The following is a 20,083-nucleotide window of genomic DNA, read 5'->3' as shown; positions in this document are numbered from 1 at the left end:
ATAATAGTAAATTAATAATTTAAAATAAATAGAGTAGCTAGGGTTTGATTTAGTTATGCTCTATAGTGAACGTTTGCAAAAAATTGTCAAGCACCTCTCTCTCAAATATCTCGCTCGCCACTCTTCTCCAATCTCTCGCTCGCTTCCTCACTTTTTTATACAAACACAAGTATATAAAAATTGTTTCTAATTGTATAAAGCAGAGAATTGTATAAATACATATATTTTTGTTCTCCTCTTTCCCCTCTTCCAGATCTCGCTCGCCACTCTCGCCTTCTCACTTATACAAACAGAAGCAAAATGTATAAATTTCATTTCTATTTGTATAAAGCATGAGAAAATTGTATATACACATGCAAGTACATATATTTTCATCCTATACACTTATAATTATACAATAAAAATACTCCCCTGCCCAGTTTCTTTTGTCTTTCTCTCTTTCTCGTTTTATACAATTTTCAAATTGTATCTAATTTCTCTCTTTCTCGTTTTATATAATTCGATTCAATTGTATATTCCTGATCAAGTCTCTTTTGTCTTTCTCTCTTTCTCATTTTATACAAATTCAAATTGTATATAATTGTTCTTTACACTTATAATAATACAATTCATTTTATACACTTCGTTTTTATACAGTTCTCTGCCAAGTGTCTTTCTCTTTCTTGTTTTATACACTTCGTTTTATACAATTTGCTTCAACTGTATATGTATAGCGAATTATACAGTTTCCATGTTTGCTATGGAGCGCAATTATGCAAACTTTGTTACAGCATACATATATAAATTTTTTATTTGCTATATGTGAAAGTTGCCATAAAAATATGCAAAACATATACACAAATTTTATATATATATATATATATATATATATATATATATATATAACACTGTGTGTATTTATATTTAATAGGAGTACATAATACCTTTACATAAGTTGGCTATTCTGTAAATTAGATCATTTAAAGGCATTGAACTTATTACCTTTAGCCATTGCTAAGACTTTATCGCTTCCAGGTTTTACATCAACCTATAATAACTTATTTATCATAGTTAAATCATTTATTAACATGACAATACATATTGATTAATTATTGTTTAGTGATAAATGTGGTATAAATGTGGAAGATGCGTAATTAATTAATTAACTACTCTCTTCAGTGCAATATAAATTAAGTGTTTGAGACTCTGTAGTTAAAATAAGGGGATTTTTCAAAGTTCAAGAGTATATTCTTAATTAATTATTATTATTCCCGAATTTCCCTTTTTTAAAATGGATGTTTTAAGTGTTTTACATTTTGAGATAATTGTATAGAATGACAAACAAATGATATAAAATAAATATAGTAGCTATTGTTTGATTTATTTGTGTTTCATAGCAAACTCATTTGTCAGTCCTTCTCTCCCTCATATTCTCGTTCACCACTCTCCCTCTCTCGCTTTATACAATTGAATTGTATAAATTGTGTCTCTAATTATATAAAGCGAGAGAAAATTATATATATACACATGCAAATATATATATATTTTTGTTCTATACACTTATAATTATACAATAAAAGTACTCCCTGCCCAAGTCTCTTTTGCCTTTCTCTCTTTTTCGTTTTATACAAATTCAAATTGTATATAATTTCTCTCTTTCTCATTTTATACAATTCTATTCAATTGTATATTTCCTGCTAAGTCTCTTTTGCCTTTCTCTCTTTCTTATTTTTATACAAATTCAAGTTGTATATAATCATCCTACTTATAATTATACAATTTGTTTTGTACACTTTGTTTTATATAATTTTCTGCCCAAGTCTCTTTTTCTTTCTCGTTTTATACAATTCACTTCAATTGCATATGCATAGTGAATTATACATATATATGTTTGCTATGGAGCGATTATACAAACTTTGCTATAGCATACAAATATAAATTTTATGTTTGCTATATGAGAAAGTTGCACTTACATTTTTTATAAGATTATTACATTGATTGCAAAGGAAAATATTGAAATTTACCCTTTGATTTTATATCATTAAACATTTTTTTTAGGAATATATCACATATTCGCACTCCTCAACAACTCACTTATTTATAAGATTATTACATTGATTGCAAAGGAAAATATTGAAATTTACCCTTTGATTTTATATCATTAAATATTTTTTTTGAGGAATATATCACATATTCGCACTCCTCAACAACTCACTTATATTAGATTGATATAAATATTAATTGAATATGGCTTAAGTCTTACATTTACAACCATAATTTAGTATGCAAAACAATCAGTTTTCAGTTACTTAAAGCCCAATGAAAGTAGAAAAAGATAATTTTAGGCTGGAGATTGTCTAAGTAGATTGCACAACCCAAAGGATATGGCAGATATCATGGATCTTTTGACTAATTAATGAATGCACGTGAAGGACTTACTTTCCTTCACTACTTGTCAATATATGAGTATTACTTTAACACTACTACTACTATCCCACCTTTTATTTCTCTCCTCTTTTTACTTGCTACAATTCATTTTCTATACATCATTATCTTATCATCTTGTAATTCTTACATGGGATGTTTTTTTAAAGCAGTTCATTTATGTTTAGGGGGCCATCATAATAAAGGAAAAAATTAAGATTTAGTAAGAATAAGATGAATTGAGTTATAATATCCTTTTTGACTTATTTAAATTTAAATAACTTTTGAACGGATCAATAAATTTTTTATGGGAGTAATTAATAAACTAGGTCCATTTGATCCTTCTCTCCTCTCCATATTCAGCTCAATTCCACCATTTAACCTCTAGATTCAATTATATATGATTGTCTTTTTTTAAATATAGTTTAATTTATGTTGGTGTTGTAGCAAACTATTTGGTAAACTAGAACGTGCATAATTATTTAGATAATTAAGTTGTGGAGGGATGAGTGAAGCAAACAACAAGTGGAAGTAAACTATCCAGGCAAAATTACTTTTTCCTCCCTATTAGATGGGGTAGGTCAAGGAACCCGGAATGATAAAGGATTTCGTGATGTTATAGCCCACGTTCACGTATATTGCCTAAGAAATAACTTATTTTAATAGTTGAATAAATAATTTTAATGTCATTTAATACCTTTAATCGAACACAATATAAAATAATTCTCTATTTTATAGCTGAAATTATCATACATTAAGAGTACCTCATACCAAATGAAACAAGCTGATCCAGGTTTTGGAATTGGTAATTAAGTTTAGAAGATGAGTCACGATTATTAAATAATGATAATGAATAGAGTTGGTTCTTTTTTGGCGCGGTTTTTGACTATTCGTGATTATACAATAAAGTCCCCCACGATCTCTCCTCGAGTCCCCAACTCTCAGCAAGCAACTTAAATGCAACCAACAACAATCTATGTGCCTATTTATTACCAAAACAATTTTTCTAGTTGTGGTTACTACATTTATTATTCCTTCCGATATCTAAAATAGTACAGTAATTAAATTTAAAATTCCAAAATAAAATTAACTTACTAAAATATACTTTTAATTAAAAGCCTTTCGTAAAATAGGATAGACAACAAAATACAAACAATATGATTGCATATTGGTAGGAACGGAGCGAAGCATAGTGCACTTTTGGTCCTAAGTTAGGAAGATTTCTTCTTCTTTTTTTCGAATTTATTTGTGAATATATCAACTAAAAATTATCAAATTTAATTCATAGATAATATGAAAAATTCATCGAAAATTATTATCGAGGTGGATGATCATCCTTTAAACAAATGGGAGCATAACAACTAAATCATTCAGGAATCATCGCACATGTTCTTTCATTTAGATATTTACAAACACTTGATTAAAAAATGGAAGGTTGTTAAAAAGGAGGAAAAGTTCTACCAATATTGCTGGCACTAGCGAAAAAACCTACCAGATCTCGCCGGTATGGTAAATATGATTTGCGCCTATTCTTATCCATTTCCTTTGCCGCTTGGTTCCGTAAATAAACGTCCGTCATCGAAGATGTTTTGTTACCGCTGCTACTGTTGCCCTTTGCCTTCAATTTTCCGGCAATTTTAGACGCTTCCGCTGAGTCCTTTGCTTTGGATGTTTCATTTCTCAATCCTTTTTCCGGCGTCAGAAATAAAAAACTGTCCTTACCGTCACTGTTGCTCCGGCGCATCAAATCTCGGATATTCCACCGCTTAAACGCCGATCCCGTTGAATTACTCTTCTTACATCTGCTTGGTGAAGGCTCGGTTATATTCGGCTTCCATACACAATACGTTCCCGGAGGTACACTCTCCAACTCATCGACCTCGGAAGATGACGACGACAGCGGTTCCCGTTCTTCTAAGAATAAATCCTTTAACGAAACTTGAACTGAACTATTGACGTTTTCCGACGATTCACCGTTAACACCTTCTCGATCTACGCCATAAGAAACATCGTTTGGTATCAGATCGCGGTTGAAAACGGGGTAAATAGGACGGTCGAAGGGGAATACGCCGACCGAATCCTCTGGATTTTCACAAACCAAAGAGAATTCAAAATCTTCATCTCCATCGGCACCGTCAACGTTCTCTTCTACCACCTGAGAATCACGCTTAATTTCATCGGAGATTTTTCCGGCAATCTCGGCCACTCTATTTGAAGAGTAGCTACTAAAGCTCGGAGAAAAAAATTCGTCTTCCTGCATGTGAGTAGTTGTAATTTCATAAACGCTCTGGTGCACGTTTAGTGTCTCTGTAGGTTATGATCCTATTAATGGAGAGAGAATTATTTATGACAGGGAAGACGGACTGTTTCAGTTTCCAGCTGCGCTTTTATAGTATTTGTGCAAGTTGTAGCGAGAGGGTTTTTTTTTTCTCTTCTAGAAATATTTAATTTTTATTTTTTAAAAATTTGACATAAATGTAAAACATGTGTTGCGTTTACTAAAATATTTTTTCTTCAAAAACATAAATGTAAATTAGCAATAAATTATGGAATACTATAAATTTTATAAACAAAAATATATTTTTTTATACTATCTTTTCGAGTAAGAATCTATTTGATATTATTGTTAAAAGGCTAAAAATACTTATTTTTAAATGGAAATAAAAATAATTTTAATTTTTCTGTTGTTACGAAGAAAATAAAAGGTAGAAACAAAAAAGAATATTTTTTTTAGATTAAAATATTCTTTTGGTATATGCATAATTACATATTTACTAATATATTTCTTATTAATTGATTAACATATTTTATAAGTTTGGTTAAATTTTTTCATTTTCTATTAAATATTATAAATTATTTTATGCTTATATATTATATATAATTTTACTTATTATTTTGTAGTATTAGAAAAAGGATATTAACAATAATAGAAGTACATTAATAATTTTCATTTTTTATAATTTAACTCTTAAATTTTTTAAAAAATTAGTCAAACTCAATATGCTTATGAAAAAACACTTTTCAAATAAATTAATCAAACACAAATTATTTTTTAAAAAAATTGCTTCTAAAACTATAACACGTCATTCAAGATTTTCCTGCATTTTGATTTTATAAACCAGTAAAATTAATTTAATCTGATATAAGAAAGACAAACAATTAATTTCTGTAATTACTGACTGAAGCAGGATATTTACTCTTTTTTCTAATTTTAGGTTCCTTTTCATAAATAAACTGTTACATATAATTAATTAACTTAAACAGTAAAAAAATTCATTGAGTTACTTTTTTTTTTGGATAAGAAAATTCACTCAAGAAGAAATAGAGGAGTATTTTTGGATAAATCTACTTAACCATACAAGTTTCCTTTTTTTTTTTTAAAAAAAAAAAAGGAAAGTTGGAGCAAATTTTCAAGAGAATATATTAAGAATAAGTTCTAACTAGTTGAATTAATAAATGTTCTAATACATAAAGAAAAATTAATTTTTTTTTGTCCCCTATAAATCTACCACCATATATCTTTTGAACAACCTTTTTCATAACTTTTGATTTTTATTTTAATTTTGGAAGCTTCCATAAGTAAGTAACTCGAATGTGTCAATTTTTCACTAATTAACAAAACGCGATGTCCGTTCCTTTTCAGGCGCATCTACTTTTTAGTTGAGAAGGTGCAACTTTTTCCATTGATGATAATCCACTTTACACGCGTACATCAAGATATTTTTATTTATTTCACTCGATCAAATTATATTAAGTCTATTTTAACTTGCATAGAGTTTTTGAAAATAATAAAAAAAAATTATCTTATGATCCTAAATTAAAATTATGTCAAATAAATAAAATTTATCTTGTGGCATTAAACCTGTCACGTGAAATTTATATTATTTAATAGTATATTTTAAAGACATATATAAGTCCATGTGAACATCAAAAATATTGCATCATTATAAATATAGTATTGTGTCCATGTGAAGATATATATACTTTTAAAATATTACAGAGATAAATAACAATTTTTATCAAAATTAAAATACTTTTCAGACCTTTTTCCTAAAATATTGATTGCGACTTGCGAGCTTTTCTTTTTCAAATCAATAAAAGCATAAACTTCCCATAATAATCAAATATTTGACTGTGTTGTGAGTTGTTGGTTAAACTTATTAGTTTTTTTTTATTTGCATAGCCACTTTTAATAAGCTAAAATGATTACTATATCCTATATTAAATAATTACTACATCCGAATGTGCTAATTTAGCTAATGCTTAACTCCTTTTTTTGCCGCTTAAACGTCATCTCCTTGGCCTATTTCCCTTGTGTTTTATTCATTATTCGTATTACTAATGTCCTTTTGTTACAAAAAAATATAAAAATCCCAGCTCTATATTTGTCATTTGATAACATACCATAATGCATTATCTGATGTGTGTCGATTGCATCGCGACTAAAATTATATATCAGTGACAAAATATATTCTATAAATTACGTTTCTGAAATGCAATTATTAATCGGTTGAACTTATTCCTAATGTATTGACCAAGTAAATTTTCAAAAGATAAATTTAAACGAATCATATTAAACATTCGTGAGAGGCTAATCATTGTATTTCAGTTTGTTTCAAAGAGGGGCCGGCATAGCACTTGAGTCAAGTCGGCAATATGTCAGTATTGTAATTGGATTTGAATTTAAGTAAATTAACGATGCACATAGTTTTAACACATTTTTCAGTGTGTCAAACATATAAACAAGTACTGAAAATAGTATAATATAAAGATACAATTAATTTGGGGCAGAGAAAAAAATAACAAACTAATGAAACGACAAGTCATGAAAAGGAAATAAGACAAACATAGCTATAATATATTTCAACATCAATTAAATGAGTACACCAAATTCATAAAGCATTATCTATCTATACAAGTATAGAATGGAAATTTTGATCAAGATATGAAGGAAAATTTATTTATAATATTATTTTATATAATTTTTTAATATCTAAATTTAATTTTGAATATCAAAGTAATCTAATTTAATATTCAAAATTTTTAATCAAATTAACTTTCTAAAATTGAGACATGACAACTATTTTGAAACGAATAGAGTATCAACATGTCTTAAAGCACCAGATGATAGATGTTCAGTAATTGGATAACAGGAGCTATTGCAGTCTCCTTCCAAGTGAAAGGTATACTGCTCGATTTCAAATAATTCAAGGGTAATTTTAACCATTTTTCGTTAATGCAAACTTAGGAAGATCATATTGAATAATCTCTTTTAGAAAGAAAATCTATTGTACCATGATAGTTAAATCAAATCCTTTACCAAAAGGGATGTTTTTAGAATGTTACAATGATAATAAATTCCACCTCAAAATGTTAGTTTCTACTTTCCTAGCCCTATTCACTCAGTATTGTTATATATCTACTTTACACAACTTGATTAACTTTACAAATTAAACAGTCAATTATAAACTACAAACTAAATATTAAAGATCTATCTTTTGTTTGCCTCTGTCACTGGACTCCTCAGAAAAGTCACTGTTTAAACTTTCGAATTGTTTCCTTTGAATCTGATCATGGTACATAGGATGGAACTGTGTTTGAAATGCCCTGTACGTAACGTATGGTAACAAAGTGGCAACGACAACCAGGAGTGTGACAAGCCAAAAGAAAGGACTCGGAGCACAAGCTTCCACAAGAATTTTGTACGCGGTTGTAGATATTATAGGCGAAAGAGAGCCATAAACAACTAAAAACACGTACCAAATGGCAATGCTGCCCCAAATGAAGAAGTGCTGAATCCAAGTGAAGTAGTTGATAGAGATTGCCATTTGACAATTGACTGTCCACACCACACACGTGTACATCATCACCCCGAGGACTCCGTAGTCAACTGGTTGACCATCTTTTCGGAATACTTGATGCACGAGTGAATTGGTAATGCCAAAGAAGATGATCATAGAACAGAGAACTCCGTTTAACATCCAGCCTAAAATGCGACGCCAACTGAAAAGAATGTTCTTCGTTCCCTCTTCATAGAGCTTAGGAAACTGCAAAAGAGATTCTATGTGAGATATAAAGGAACCCTTCTCGACTTGCATGTATCAGTAACTCAAGCAAAAAATTCAGATGAACGGGCCTTTATAGATACTAAGCTATTCGTTTGAATCTTATAACTAAATCATTCAACTACATCTTCACATGAATATAATCTTATGCATCAAAACACCACATAATTCATTTCACGTGCCTCGTCTAACAGAACCTTCTATCCCTGTAATCCCTTTGAGAATCTTCACTTCTATCAGAACTTCTGCCGCAAAGTAATTATTAAGAAAAAAGATTTTCAAGGTTGAAGCCCTCTTGCTCACTTGTATAGTTGTATCCACTTGAGAAAGAGATCAAAAAAATACATAAAACGTGGAAACGATGTAATGCCTTTTCATAACCATGTTTGTGGTCGTGTTTTTGCCTAATCCTAAGTGCATACTTATATGAAGGTGATTTATGCATTCACAACCATGTAAATGTTACCACTCCTTTATTTAACTTCCATATCATGCTTTTGCCTAGCTGTAAGTTGGTAAATATGAAATAGTTTTTATTAAAATAAATATGATTTGTTTGCAGTGCTTAAAAGGAAGTATAAAATAGGAGACAGACCTCGAGACATAGGCGGGCAGAAACATCCTGATCAAAGACACCGAGAGCAATCACAGGAAGCGATGTGAAGAACACATTATATAATGACATATACCAGTCATTATAAGCAGGTCGGCCAGAGAAAGAAGCAAAGCCCTCGAACCAGAAAAGGGTCAACCCGAAGGCGATGTTCTTGTAAAAGAAGTAGCATAGCTGCAACCATGCCGAGGTGATATTAAGAAGATCATAAATGTCTCTAATTCAAAACCAAACATGAAACTGGCTATTCACTTTATAATGTGTCATACTTCTTAATGGTTTAAGAAAACTGTAAGCCTGCTAAAATAATTATGTTTGCACGCCTGTTTAAATAAAAATATTCAACTCAATCCTGCAAATGTTAATTACATCAATTCAGTTTTTACAAATAAGGTTTAAAAAAAGGGTACAATTCAAGATGAACGAAATGCCTGATGTGGTTTCTGGTCATATCCAATTTTATTTTTATTTCACCAAGAAGAGATATTGAATACTTACCATCATCGATATTCTCCTGTAGCACCAGTGGCCATGGACCAATAACAAGCGCTCAAGAAAACGGAATTGAGCTATTGCATAATCACTTGACATGACAGCCTAATAAGATTTGCAGAATCATCAGTTTAACTCCTCTAAAACATTGGCATTGTTAGGCAGAAGCATATGTGCTCATATTGCCTACTACACAATTAGAAATCACTGTCTATCAAGAGAGACAAGAAAACAGAATGTCTTCTGGAAAAAGCTTATGACTCTAAGCATTGACCGACTTCGTAGATAATATTTATGCCCAAAAAAACAGCAGCAAATGAAAGAGGAAAACAATGTTACAGCTCCTGCTAAATCAAAAATCCATATCAATGGCAGAATGTTGAAATGAGAAACGACGCCAATACATCTTTGGGCAATGACAGTTTGTCATGCTAATGCAATTCACATCTATATAGAAGCATAAAAAGTTTTACATGGGAAGTTAGAAAATAAAATGTTAATCTAAAAATATAGAGAAGTTAACTGAGAAACCATTCATCAAATCTGAACACGAAACAGTTATAAGGCGCTCCAGAGGAAAAGTGTCTCACACAAAAGAGCTAATATATACTAAAGTACTGCACGTTACTTCTGTTCTTCATTAAGTCTCGACTCCTTGATTATAAATTCCTAATCCTCCAGAACAATGATTAATGATGAATAAAAACGTACTAAATTCAAGCTTGCTACAATTTGTAAAGTCGGACTATCCATAATGCAGACCAATCATAAGCAGCTACTGGGCTAGCAGAATTCTTACATTAAGAACTTGAAATTTGTGGACATGCAACACACCAAGTAGAAGACACAATTATCATCAAGTTCATTAGACAGAGAGTTTGTTTCTGCTCAGAAAGTTAATTCATGCAGAAAAAATAATACAATAGAAAGAGTAGAGTGCCAAAAAAACTACATTATATAATCAAACAGTCATGTGCCGGTGGGTCTTACACTGCATGTTTTTTCCCTGAAAAATATATTACAGTTGCATGATGTAGTTATATCCTCATTTTCAGTAGCTTTTTAGGCCTCCAACTGACCTTATAAAAGATATCAAAATTACACGTGCTCGCAATCGAGGGAGAATAGATATGGTAATATGTACAGAAAAAACAGGACAGCCAAAGGTACTACCTAATTTCTCACCCAAACCCCCACTTGAGGAAAGATATCCACCCCTAACGAGGAAAAGGTAAAGTGAAGTGGGACAACGAAGAAAAGGGAAGGGAAGGGTCCAAATGCTGAGAAATGGAGGAAGGAAAAAGGATAATACAAAAGAGGAAGAACTAGACAAAAATATTTAACCTGCATTCCTTCAACACCACTGATGCCAACCCCAACATCAGCCTCTTGTAGCATGCTTACATCATTTGCCCCATCCCCAATTGCTAATGTAGTTCGGTGTGTTTCAACTTTCACCAGTCTGGTAACCTGCATATCTTCAAATATTTCTGTCAGATTATTCAAATGGCCAACAAAACAAAATATTGAACAAACTTTGTACACAGCTCAAGAAAAAATTTCTCTAAATATAAAACTGTAAGGGAGAGCACCCACAAGAGCTTTTTGTTTAGGAGTGGAGCGGCAGCAAATAACAGATGCACAATTTATTGCAAGCTCCAAGAACGATTTTTCTAGTTTTTTGTCAAGAGCAAATGACAATGATTTGCCATCAATGATCAAACCAAATGATGCAGTAGTTCCTCTGCTTGAGCTTACTTGTGACATTCCCTCCCGTATTTGCTTTGTAATGCTATCATGTGAAGCCTACGACAGTTGAACTTGGTGAAAAACATAAAATTAAAAAAAAAACATTTGTGTTTTTGTAGGCAAAACAAATCAAAAATCCTGTACCTTTGCTATAGTCTCCTTGTTTCCTCGGTTTTCCAAGTCCAATATGTCTTGAGAATCTAAAGTAATTATGATTTGCCTCATATCTGGTCTTAATAAACTACAAGCATACCTACAGGACATTCAGAAAGATGATGAGAACTCCATTCACCGTTTGATTATAGAAGTTGCATGATTTTACTAGTAAACCCTACCCAATATTGATAGCCGTTTCCATCTTATCACCAGTTAAGACCCAAATCTTAATTCCAGCTTTTGCAAGCTTATCAATGCATTCAGGGACCTGCAGCAATCAGTTTGGAATTGGAGCAAGTCATAAACAACGCAAAGCAAAAAAAGGAGATTGCAAGCTACTCTGAATTGCAACCAATGTGCAACATAAGATTAAAGCTCACCCCTTTTTGAAGTTTGTCCTCAACAGCAGTGACACCAAGGAGAATTAAGTCCCGTTCAATCTTCTGAGCAGCAACATCCACCAAAGCATCTCTATCTGCTGTTACAGAAGCTTGGGCATTCAAAAACTCTTGTTCCCATGATTGGAACTCTTTCTCATCAAGCTCACGGTAAGCTACGACAAGAGTTCGCAATCCTGCTTCAGCATATTGTTTAAGATGTTCCCTTGTTATACCCTCAAAGACACGCCCATCTTTTGAAAGTTGTTCGAACATCACACTAACAAAAGGAAATATTACGAGCAAAAAGATATCAGTCTAAATTAAACAGAATCAGAGGATTTGAATCATATTGATCACTTGATAAGAAAAACTAGACACATGCAAGGGCAGTGCACGGAGATACAGACCTGTCTGCACCTTTGCTGAGGAGCAACAACTGGTTCTCAGCATTTTTTACAATTACAGACATTCGCTTCCGCGAACTACTGAACTCTAAGACATGAAGGAGCTGATATGATCTGAAATGAAGATCACGTTATGCAGAAAGCAATGAAACTAATAAAGGAAAAGGGTAAAAATAATTCCATAACCAATTGATACGTAAAGAAGTGACGAGGCCTCGATATAATTTTTAAGTTCATTGCAGCATTTTATTTTTTTAAACTGAAGTAACGTAGAGTTGTATAAGTTGCAGCTTATTATTCATATCTCATTTTATCTCAATGTTGAAGCAGATTAAACATAACAGGTTTATAGAAACAATGAATCTTGCTTTTCTGTTGAAGCAAAAGCATCTGAGTTGAGAATGTTAGGGGCTGAGAGTGATGAAGAGGATAGCATCCCAGTTTGGAATTTATACAATAATTCTTGTTAAACTGTGTGATCACCTCATTTAAAAACATAAGCTGTTTCTTTTCTTTGAAGGAAGCACAAGAGGTTTGAAAGGTCAAACTTTTCATTTATTTACATTAGGTCTTGAACATGTCCCTTTAGATACAGGTCTGATTTTTTTTCCCTCAGGACCAAGGACCCTTCCTTTCTACTCTGATTACATGTGATCTTTCATCTAAAGAAGACACTTCTGATGCTTGGTTTCAAAAGATGTTGAAAAACTTTTTCAACTTCCATATAAAGATCTTTTCAAATAAACAAGATTGAAGAGAAATTTCATTTTTTTAAAAAAAAAAGTTAAAAGCATTTCTCAAATGGACTTTGTCGCCTGTTTCTGAAACCTTATTTATTTGTATTATGTTTTCAACAAATCTGAAGGACAAAGCTACTATTGTTGGTTGGCACTTGGCAGGCCACAAAACTAGTATTTAATCCCTGAGAAAATATCAACCAACAGAAATAAGCCCTGTCAGGGATTCTTCTACACCACACAACTAAAAGAGTTGAAATAAAAAAGAGTAGATAAAACACATCACAAAAAGACAAAATAGGGAAATGTGGATGTATTCTTGGCTAATGGATGAGCAAACCACTTTCAGATCTTTGAACAGAACGTCTGAATATTCAAGATTCAAATACAGGAAAAACCAAATCAAAGATTTACCGGTCAACCATCTTGCCACTCTGATGATCCAATTCATGCAGTGTAATTCTGTTTTGTGTTCTTTCAAAGAACTGGAACCCAAGTTCCCTTGCTGCAATGACAAAGGCAGCTTCATCTGGTGACTCTGCTTCATAGGAGATCTCACCTGTTTTTTTGTTTACGTCAGGAATAACAGTATGACAAATGGCCAGTACTCTAAAAAACTTCTGTATCATGTCTCGATGAGGCTCATGGACCCATTGACCATTCATTATACGCTCATCTTTGAAGTTGAATCCTTTAATAGATTTCTCCGAGTTAACAGCGGGGTTAGTTGATTCCTTCACGTCATTGGAAGTATCACCTACTTCCTGTGCTCCATCTCTTTTTTGCTTTGCCAGGGCCCTCTCTACCTCAGTCACAACACGTCCATACGCAACACCTGCGACTGAACATTTAACAAACTCCATGGAGTTGCATGTTAAGGTGCCTGTTTTGTCAGAGAGTATAGTGTCAACCTGCCCAAGTTCCTCATTAAGATTAGATGTTCTTGCATGAGCTGGCTTATCTGTTTCCTCATAGTACATCTCCCTATCTTGATTGATGAATATGCTCTGTAAAACCTTCACAATTTCAATAGACACATATAGCGAAATAGGAATCAAGTACCCATACAACATAAGGGCTGTCAGGAAATGGAAAAATGCAGCCAGCGAAGCTCTTTTAGGATCATAAAACACACTTGTTTTGTCTGGTCGAAGATACCACCTCCTTAGTTTCCCACCAGAAATGTCATTTTTAGTTTCAATCCCGAAAAAGATAGATCCAATAAAAGCTATCGTAATCAAGGTACCAAAAAGAATATATATTATTTTATCCATCCTTTTCTCGATTCCACTCCTCTTAGAAGGAGGATCTGTAGAATTCTGCATGACTTTTGTGTCGTGACCAGTAAAAATGACCACACCATAAACATAATCAGTATTCCGTAGCTTGGAACCTCGCAGAAGTATCTGCTGCACTGAAAGAGGGTTTTGCTGGTTATCATAATACAGAGTTCCAATGAAAGTATAAAGATCTTCATTTGGATCTTCACACTTAACAAGAGCTTTAAAATTTTGAAAAGAACCATCGTCTTGAAGGGAGGATGTGATATTTAATGCATGCTTCACCTTAAGGTTAGTCTCTCCATCAAGATTGGAGGTTTCAACATAACATATCCCATCCTCGTAGCTTGATGAAAGCAAAAGCAAATCAGTGGGAAAATATTGATCCTTGTACACCTTAATAAGATCACCAACTCGTAAACTTCTCCATCTAGTCTCTTGGAAAGTATGATTTTCAGTGTATACGTTTACTTTCCGGTTATTGGCCTCAATATCCTGGAAAAGATTGCATATAAAAGAACTAAAATTTTACAAAGAAGGACAACTGAATATATAACTGAACTTGCTTACGACAAACCAAAAGCATGCCAACATTTTTTTTGTCAAACTGCCAGAACCAAAGGCATGCCAACATTGACTAAGAATTTTTTTCACCAGGTTAATAAAAAAGTTGAAACACTTGTGTTCAACCAACAGGGACACAAAATGTTTTTACGTAATAAATTTCATTTTTAAAAAATTGTATCAAGTAATCAATGCTTGTGCTTGAGAATTTTTTTTGTATTTCCTAGTCATTTTAGGAAGCTCAATTATAGAACATGTTCATTAAGGCGATGAACCCGCGGGTCAAGAAAGATACTGCATTTATTTATTTATTTATTCCAATAGGTTCTTTTTTTGAAATTGCTTCACTACTTTTAGCCTCATTATGAAATCAACACTGCCCCAGAGTCATTGTCCTTAGTTGCTAAACCACACTGGCCAAGTTAAATCCTAAGCTCATTTAACCATTCATAAAAAGAGCAAAACCATTTTAGTGATTAAGTTTCACCCTGGCTAGATTGATTGTGATTGGTGAATGGGGAGCTTTGATTGCAGCCAAGGAAAACAGAGCATAAAAATCTATGAAACAGGATTAACCAGTAGCTAGCACAAAAGCTTCTCAAGCATCAGAATATGTTAGTAATAAGCATATACCTGCCTTTTACGCCTCCAATCTTCGATTCCTTCTTTGGCCATTGTTGCCCCAATCACAACAAGCAAAGGCGCTAAAATGCTGCTGGCTGTATAGGGAGCTAGAGGACTAAATGAAACACAAGCAACTACAAGAAAGTATATATTTGCAACCCTTCTAAATTGTTCAAACAATGATTTGGGTATGAAATTAATTGCTGTGTACTTTGTAGTAGAAACATAATTCCCTCTATAATTTAGCTGCACCTGTTCTGGATTATCAGGATCATTACAATACACAATCCTTGAAAAACCCCTCTTCCCAATTTGACCATGTTCCTCTTTAAACGAACACTTCATGCACGAAAAGCTATATATCTTACTAAAACATATTTTCATCTTACCACCTGCCATTTTCTCTCTCAAAAAAACTGATACACTAAGCTCCCACTGTTCAGGGGTCCAAGAAAGGCCGAACCACAAGGGTCTAAAGCAAAAAACAAGAATTTGAACCAGTAGTGCTTACAGCTTGCCACTGAGACAAAACAAGAGAACAAGAAAACAAGAATGGAAGAGTTATTAACATCAAGATCCTTCTTTTCTCATGTTTTGAACTTAAAATTGCCATAAAAATCCACCAAAATACCAAAACTGATAATGGGGTTTCAAGAAAAGTAAACCCTAACAATTAGTTTTCCTGGAAATTCTTATCTTTGTTCTTTAGTACTAGTACTACTAAAGATCCCTTACTTCCACAATTGCACTGTCGGTGAAATGACAAATATGGTCTGAACTCCAACTTTTTCTTACATTTACTTGCAAGAAGAACAAGAAACTTAGAAACATCCACACAATGGATTACAGACAATCTTGTTTCCATAAATTTCTTCAAGAAAGTTGCTTTGGTTAAGATTAGGAGTAGAATAAGGACTTTCTAGTTGGCCAACAATATGTGTCAATTTTATGTTTTGCTGTTTCCACAAGTAAATACAGAATGAACAGTCGATGTACTAAATATAGCGATGCTTTTATCGGAACTTTGACTTACGTGGACTGGCTAAATGACGTAATTCATCCTAACCGTACACGTGGCGGATGATGTAAATTTGGGTCAAGATTAACGACGACTATGATGTATTTTTGTAGAGGACGACGTTATTTATTGTAACCGTTTGGACAAGCGCCGTCGTTCGATGAAAATGTACACTGATTGAGGTGATGTGGTGGCTGTTTGGTGGGGACTGTCTTAAAAACTATATTTTATTTTTAAAAATTTTGTTTGTTTTAAAAAATAATTTTCTATAAATATCTATTTGACATGTTTAATATCTTAAGATTAAATAATAATATAATATTAATTTAATTTTAATTTAAAGTTATAAAATTAAATAGACTTCTTAATTTTCGTTAAGTCAAACTAGATTTTTTTTTTTTAAACTGAGAAAAAGTGAAATATGAATATTGATATCAGTTATACTAGTTTTAGTAAAATTGAGATTATTTTCACGGAAAATGATAAAAATAACCTTAATTTATGTAAAACTAAGCAAAATTATCCTTGGTAAATAATTTGATCTTAAAATGTTTTTGTCCCTACTAGTTTGGTGTGAAAATGTTCCGTTTTGTTACTTATTCTATTCAAATTGAAAAGATAAAAAAGAATAGTCTATTTTATTATAATTAATTTTAAATTTAAAAATAATGATCTATTTTATTATAATTATTTCTCTCATTATCTAAATAAAAATTAATTGTGAATTTGCTATGAAAAAGTTACAAAGAGTCATTCTATATTAATTGTTAAAGTGTTCACGGAAATAAATTATTTCCTACTTATTATTAAAGCGAGTTAAAAAAATAGGACTTGAATTCTTTAATAAGAATTTTTTTAATTAGATATATAAAAAATAACTGATATTTTACTGGGAATATGACATATGTTTTCTATTAAATAATAATAGGACTATTTTTTTCAACTATTAACAATAAGTATTTTCAATTTCAAATGAAAACATATTCTCTTATCCAGATTTTTTTTAAAAAAAAATAGGACTTGAATTCTTTAATAAGAATTTTTTTAAATCGAAGTATAAAATTTTAAAAAGAAAAAAATACTGATATTTTATTGGGAAAATGGCATATTTTTTCTATTAAATAATATTTTATTGGGAAAATGGCATATTTTTTCTATTAAATAATAATAGGACTTTTTTTTCCAACTATTAACAATAAGTATATTCAATTTCAAACGAAAACATATTCTCTTATCCATTTCCATCGGTTATATTTAGTGTTTTTTTAATTCTTTTATTTGTTCAATTGTTTAATATTTCTAAAGCTCTATCAAAGCAAATATTAGGATTATCATTAATTGCATGCCTCAAGTTCTTCAAATCATTCTGGAGATAAAGTCACTTTTGTTATAAAGTAATTTAACTCTTAACGTGAAATTTTTCGCACAAATTTAAATTTAATCAAGCTTCAATATTATTATTAAACACCAAATAAAAAAAACATACATTAAATCTAAAAAATGTACATTGTCTTACAAGGGAATAATGGACTATCAAACGAGGTCTATAATCAACAAAACGAAGGGGCTACCGATGATTGGAAGTGGGAGAATATATTAAGGTTATCATTGAAAATTGTCAATATTTGTTGAAAATCAACAATATCTTAAGACATAATAAATGTGTTTTCCGACAAACAAAAGCTACAAACAAGTAATAAATTTACTAATTTGAAAAGCCACACTTAGTGATACATAATTTAATTTCGAGCATGCTTGGATAGACATATAATTTATGACTTATAAGATAAAAGTTAGTATATTATAATTTATAACTTTATCTTATTTTTTTTATTTTTTACTTTGAAATATGTGTTTATAAACACTTTTTAAGTTTCACTTAAATACTAGGGAAAATATCCAAGGACCCCCTCAACCTATGTCCGAAATTCTAGAGACACACTTATACTATACTAATGTCCTATTACCCCTAAACTTATTTTATAAGTAATTTTCTACCCCTTTTTTGCCTACGTGGCACTAGTTTGAAAAAAAAAGTCAATTATCGTTGGGCCCACAAGATAGTGCCACGTAGGCCGAAAAGGTGTTAAAAATTATTAATAAAATAAGTTCAGGGGTAATAGGACCTATAGTATAAGTGTGTCTCTGGGATTTCGGGGGAGTACTTGGGCATTATCCCTAAATACTATAAAAATTATTTTTTGATTTAAAAATATTAATTTTAACTTAATCCAAAATATGTAAACCATGGTTAATACTAAGAAATTGATTTATTGCTCCAATGTACCACAAAAATAATATAATTATTGATGTCCTTGTTTCTCAATCTCAATTTTATTTTATTATTTAAAAAAGGTTTAAATATTGAAACGTTTTGTTGAGGATGAAACAAGTGATGCAACTTCTAATATTGCAGTAGAGGAAGTTTTGCTGGATTTGTTACTTGCAAAATGAATATTTATGATTTTTATTAATTTGCTAAAAACAAAAAATAAGAAGAAAAAAATCACATAAAATGTAGTAAAACTTTTCTAATAATATGTCCAAGATAATACATATAGTACTGGACTACTAGTTACGTGTAAAAGAAAATTAAGAGTTAAATATTGCATTTACAGTAGATAATATACATATTTATGACGTCAAAAAGAAAATTAAGAGTTAAATATTGCATTTACAATAGATAATATACATATTAATGACGTCAAAAAGAAAAAAAAAATCAAATACTGCATTTATAATAGATAATGCACATATTAATGACACGAGAAAAGAAAATAACAAAACAAATATTGTATTTACTATATTTTTTTTTATTATAAATACACAGAAAATTACTTTTCCCTTCAATTTAATATATTTTTTAATCTTTATAAATTTGAATTAAAATCTGCATATATCTATTTTTTTAATCATCACTTATAAAATTAGAGTTATGGTTATGGTTATGTCAACATATTAATATACTTTTTATATCATCACTTATAAAATTAGAGTTATGGTTTGGGGTATACGCGATCGAGTTTGTTCGTATTTTAAAATATTAAACAAAATTATTTGTGTTGGATTTTTGAATTTATAAATCAAATAAAATCAATAAAACTCAAGTTTTTCAATTACAGTTTTTTTAATAAAGTTTTCATACAAACATATAATTTACTCGTACTTCAAATATTTCTTTAGTCCTACCAAAATGCAACTATCTATGTTATTTCTGAATAAAATAACAAAAAACATGATATGATTAATGACACTAAAATATCCAACAAAAAAATAATAATAAAATTGCTCGCGTAAAAAAATATTACAAATTAATAAGTCATAATGAAATTAATCATAATTTAAATTCATTTAAAGTACGAAATCGTGCTAAAATAAGTTTAGTAAGTAATAGTTACATGACTAGATATTTTAAAAAAGTAAAATTAAATCATATATTTTAATTGTCTATGTAAAACTAAAAAACAAATAGTCATTATTATTGTCATTCTTAGTGTTGAATTGACTTTCTTTTTGCATTTGTATTAGTTTGATCTTTATTTAAACTTTATTATGATTACCAACATGTATGGACTAAATATTTATTAGATCATTAAGA

The 20,083-nt window shown here is 30.8% G+C and overlaps 2 protein-coding genes across 3 annotated transcripts; both read right to left on the bottom strand.

Annotated features, from left to right (window-relative positions):
• Nucleotides 1–3,772: 3,772 nt before the first annotated feature.
• LOC101250946 (uncharacterized) lies at nt 3,773–4,839 on the bottom strand. The gene has a single exon (XM_004232248.5). It carries the CDS (start codon nt 4,661–4,663, stop codon nt 3,842–3,844), a length of 822 nt encoding a protein of 273 aa, XP_004232296.1. The 5' UTR covers nt 4,664–4,839; the 3' UTR covers nt 3,773–3,841.
• A 2,834-nt stretch (nt 4,840–7,673) lies between these two features.
• Nucleotides 7,674–16,452, bottom strand: LOC101251242 (probable phospholipid-transporting ATPase 8). 2 transcript variants are annotated; one of them, XR_011215079.1, is made up of 11 exons: nt 15,477–16,452; nt 13,414–14,774; nt 12,266–12,376; nt 11,859–12,135; nt 11,658–11,746; nt 11,467–11,575; nt 11,170–11,379; nt 10,918–11,043; nt 9,580–9,678; nt 9,064–9,433; nt 7,674–8,450 (listed from the first exon to the last, which is right to left on the bottom strand). XR_011215079.1 is itself a non-coding variant. In XM_004232249.5 (11 exons), the coding sequence occupies exons 1-11, from the start codon at nt 15,864–15,866 to the stop codon at nt 7,887–7,889; spliced, it is 3,528 nt and encodes a 1,175-aa protein (XP_004232297.1). In that variant the 5' UTR covers nt 15,867–16,452; the 3' UTR covers nt 7,674–7,886. The 2 variants fall into 2 exon arrangements, 1 of the variants encoding a protein (XP_004232297.1); XM_004232249.5 differs by having other exon boundaries at nt 9,064–9,255.
• Nucleotides 16,453–20,083: the final 3,631 nt, after the last annotated feature.

Source organism: Solanum lycopersicum, chromosome 2, assembly GCF_036512215.1.
Source record: "Solanum lycopersicum chromosome 2, SLM_r2.1".
Classification (NCBI taxonomy): domain Eukaryota; kingdom Viridiplantae; phylum Streptophyta; class Magnoliopsida; order Solanales; family Solanaceae; genus Solanum; species Solanum lycopersicum.
The sequence above is the reverse complement of the archived record's forward strand: the minus strand, read 5'-3'. Positions and strand labels throughout refer to the sequence as shown.

What these genes read in the sequence shown, in the direction of transcription:
- LOC101250946 (XM_004232248.5), bottom strand. Translation starts at nt 4,663, where the DNA reads ATGCAGGAAGACGAATTTTTTTCTCCGAGCTTTAGTAGCTACTCTTCA.
- LOC101251242 (XM_004232249.5), bottom strand. Translation starts at nt 15,866, where the DNA reads ATGGCAGGTGGTAAGATGAAAATATGTTTTAGTAAGATATATAGCTTT. An exon ending in ATTGGAGGCGTAAAAGGCAG is followed by an intron (nt 14,775 to 15,476) that starts GTATATGCTTAT and finishes AATCTTTTCCAG; the next exon opens with GATATTGAGGCCAATAACCG. An exon ending in GAAACGGCTATCAATATTGG is followed by an intron (nt 11,576 to 11,657) that starts GTAGGGTTTACT and finishes AATGTCCTGTAG; the next exon opens with GTATGCTTGTAGTTTATTAA.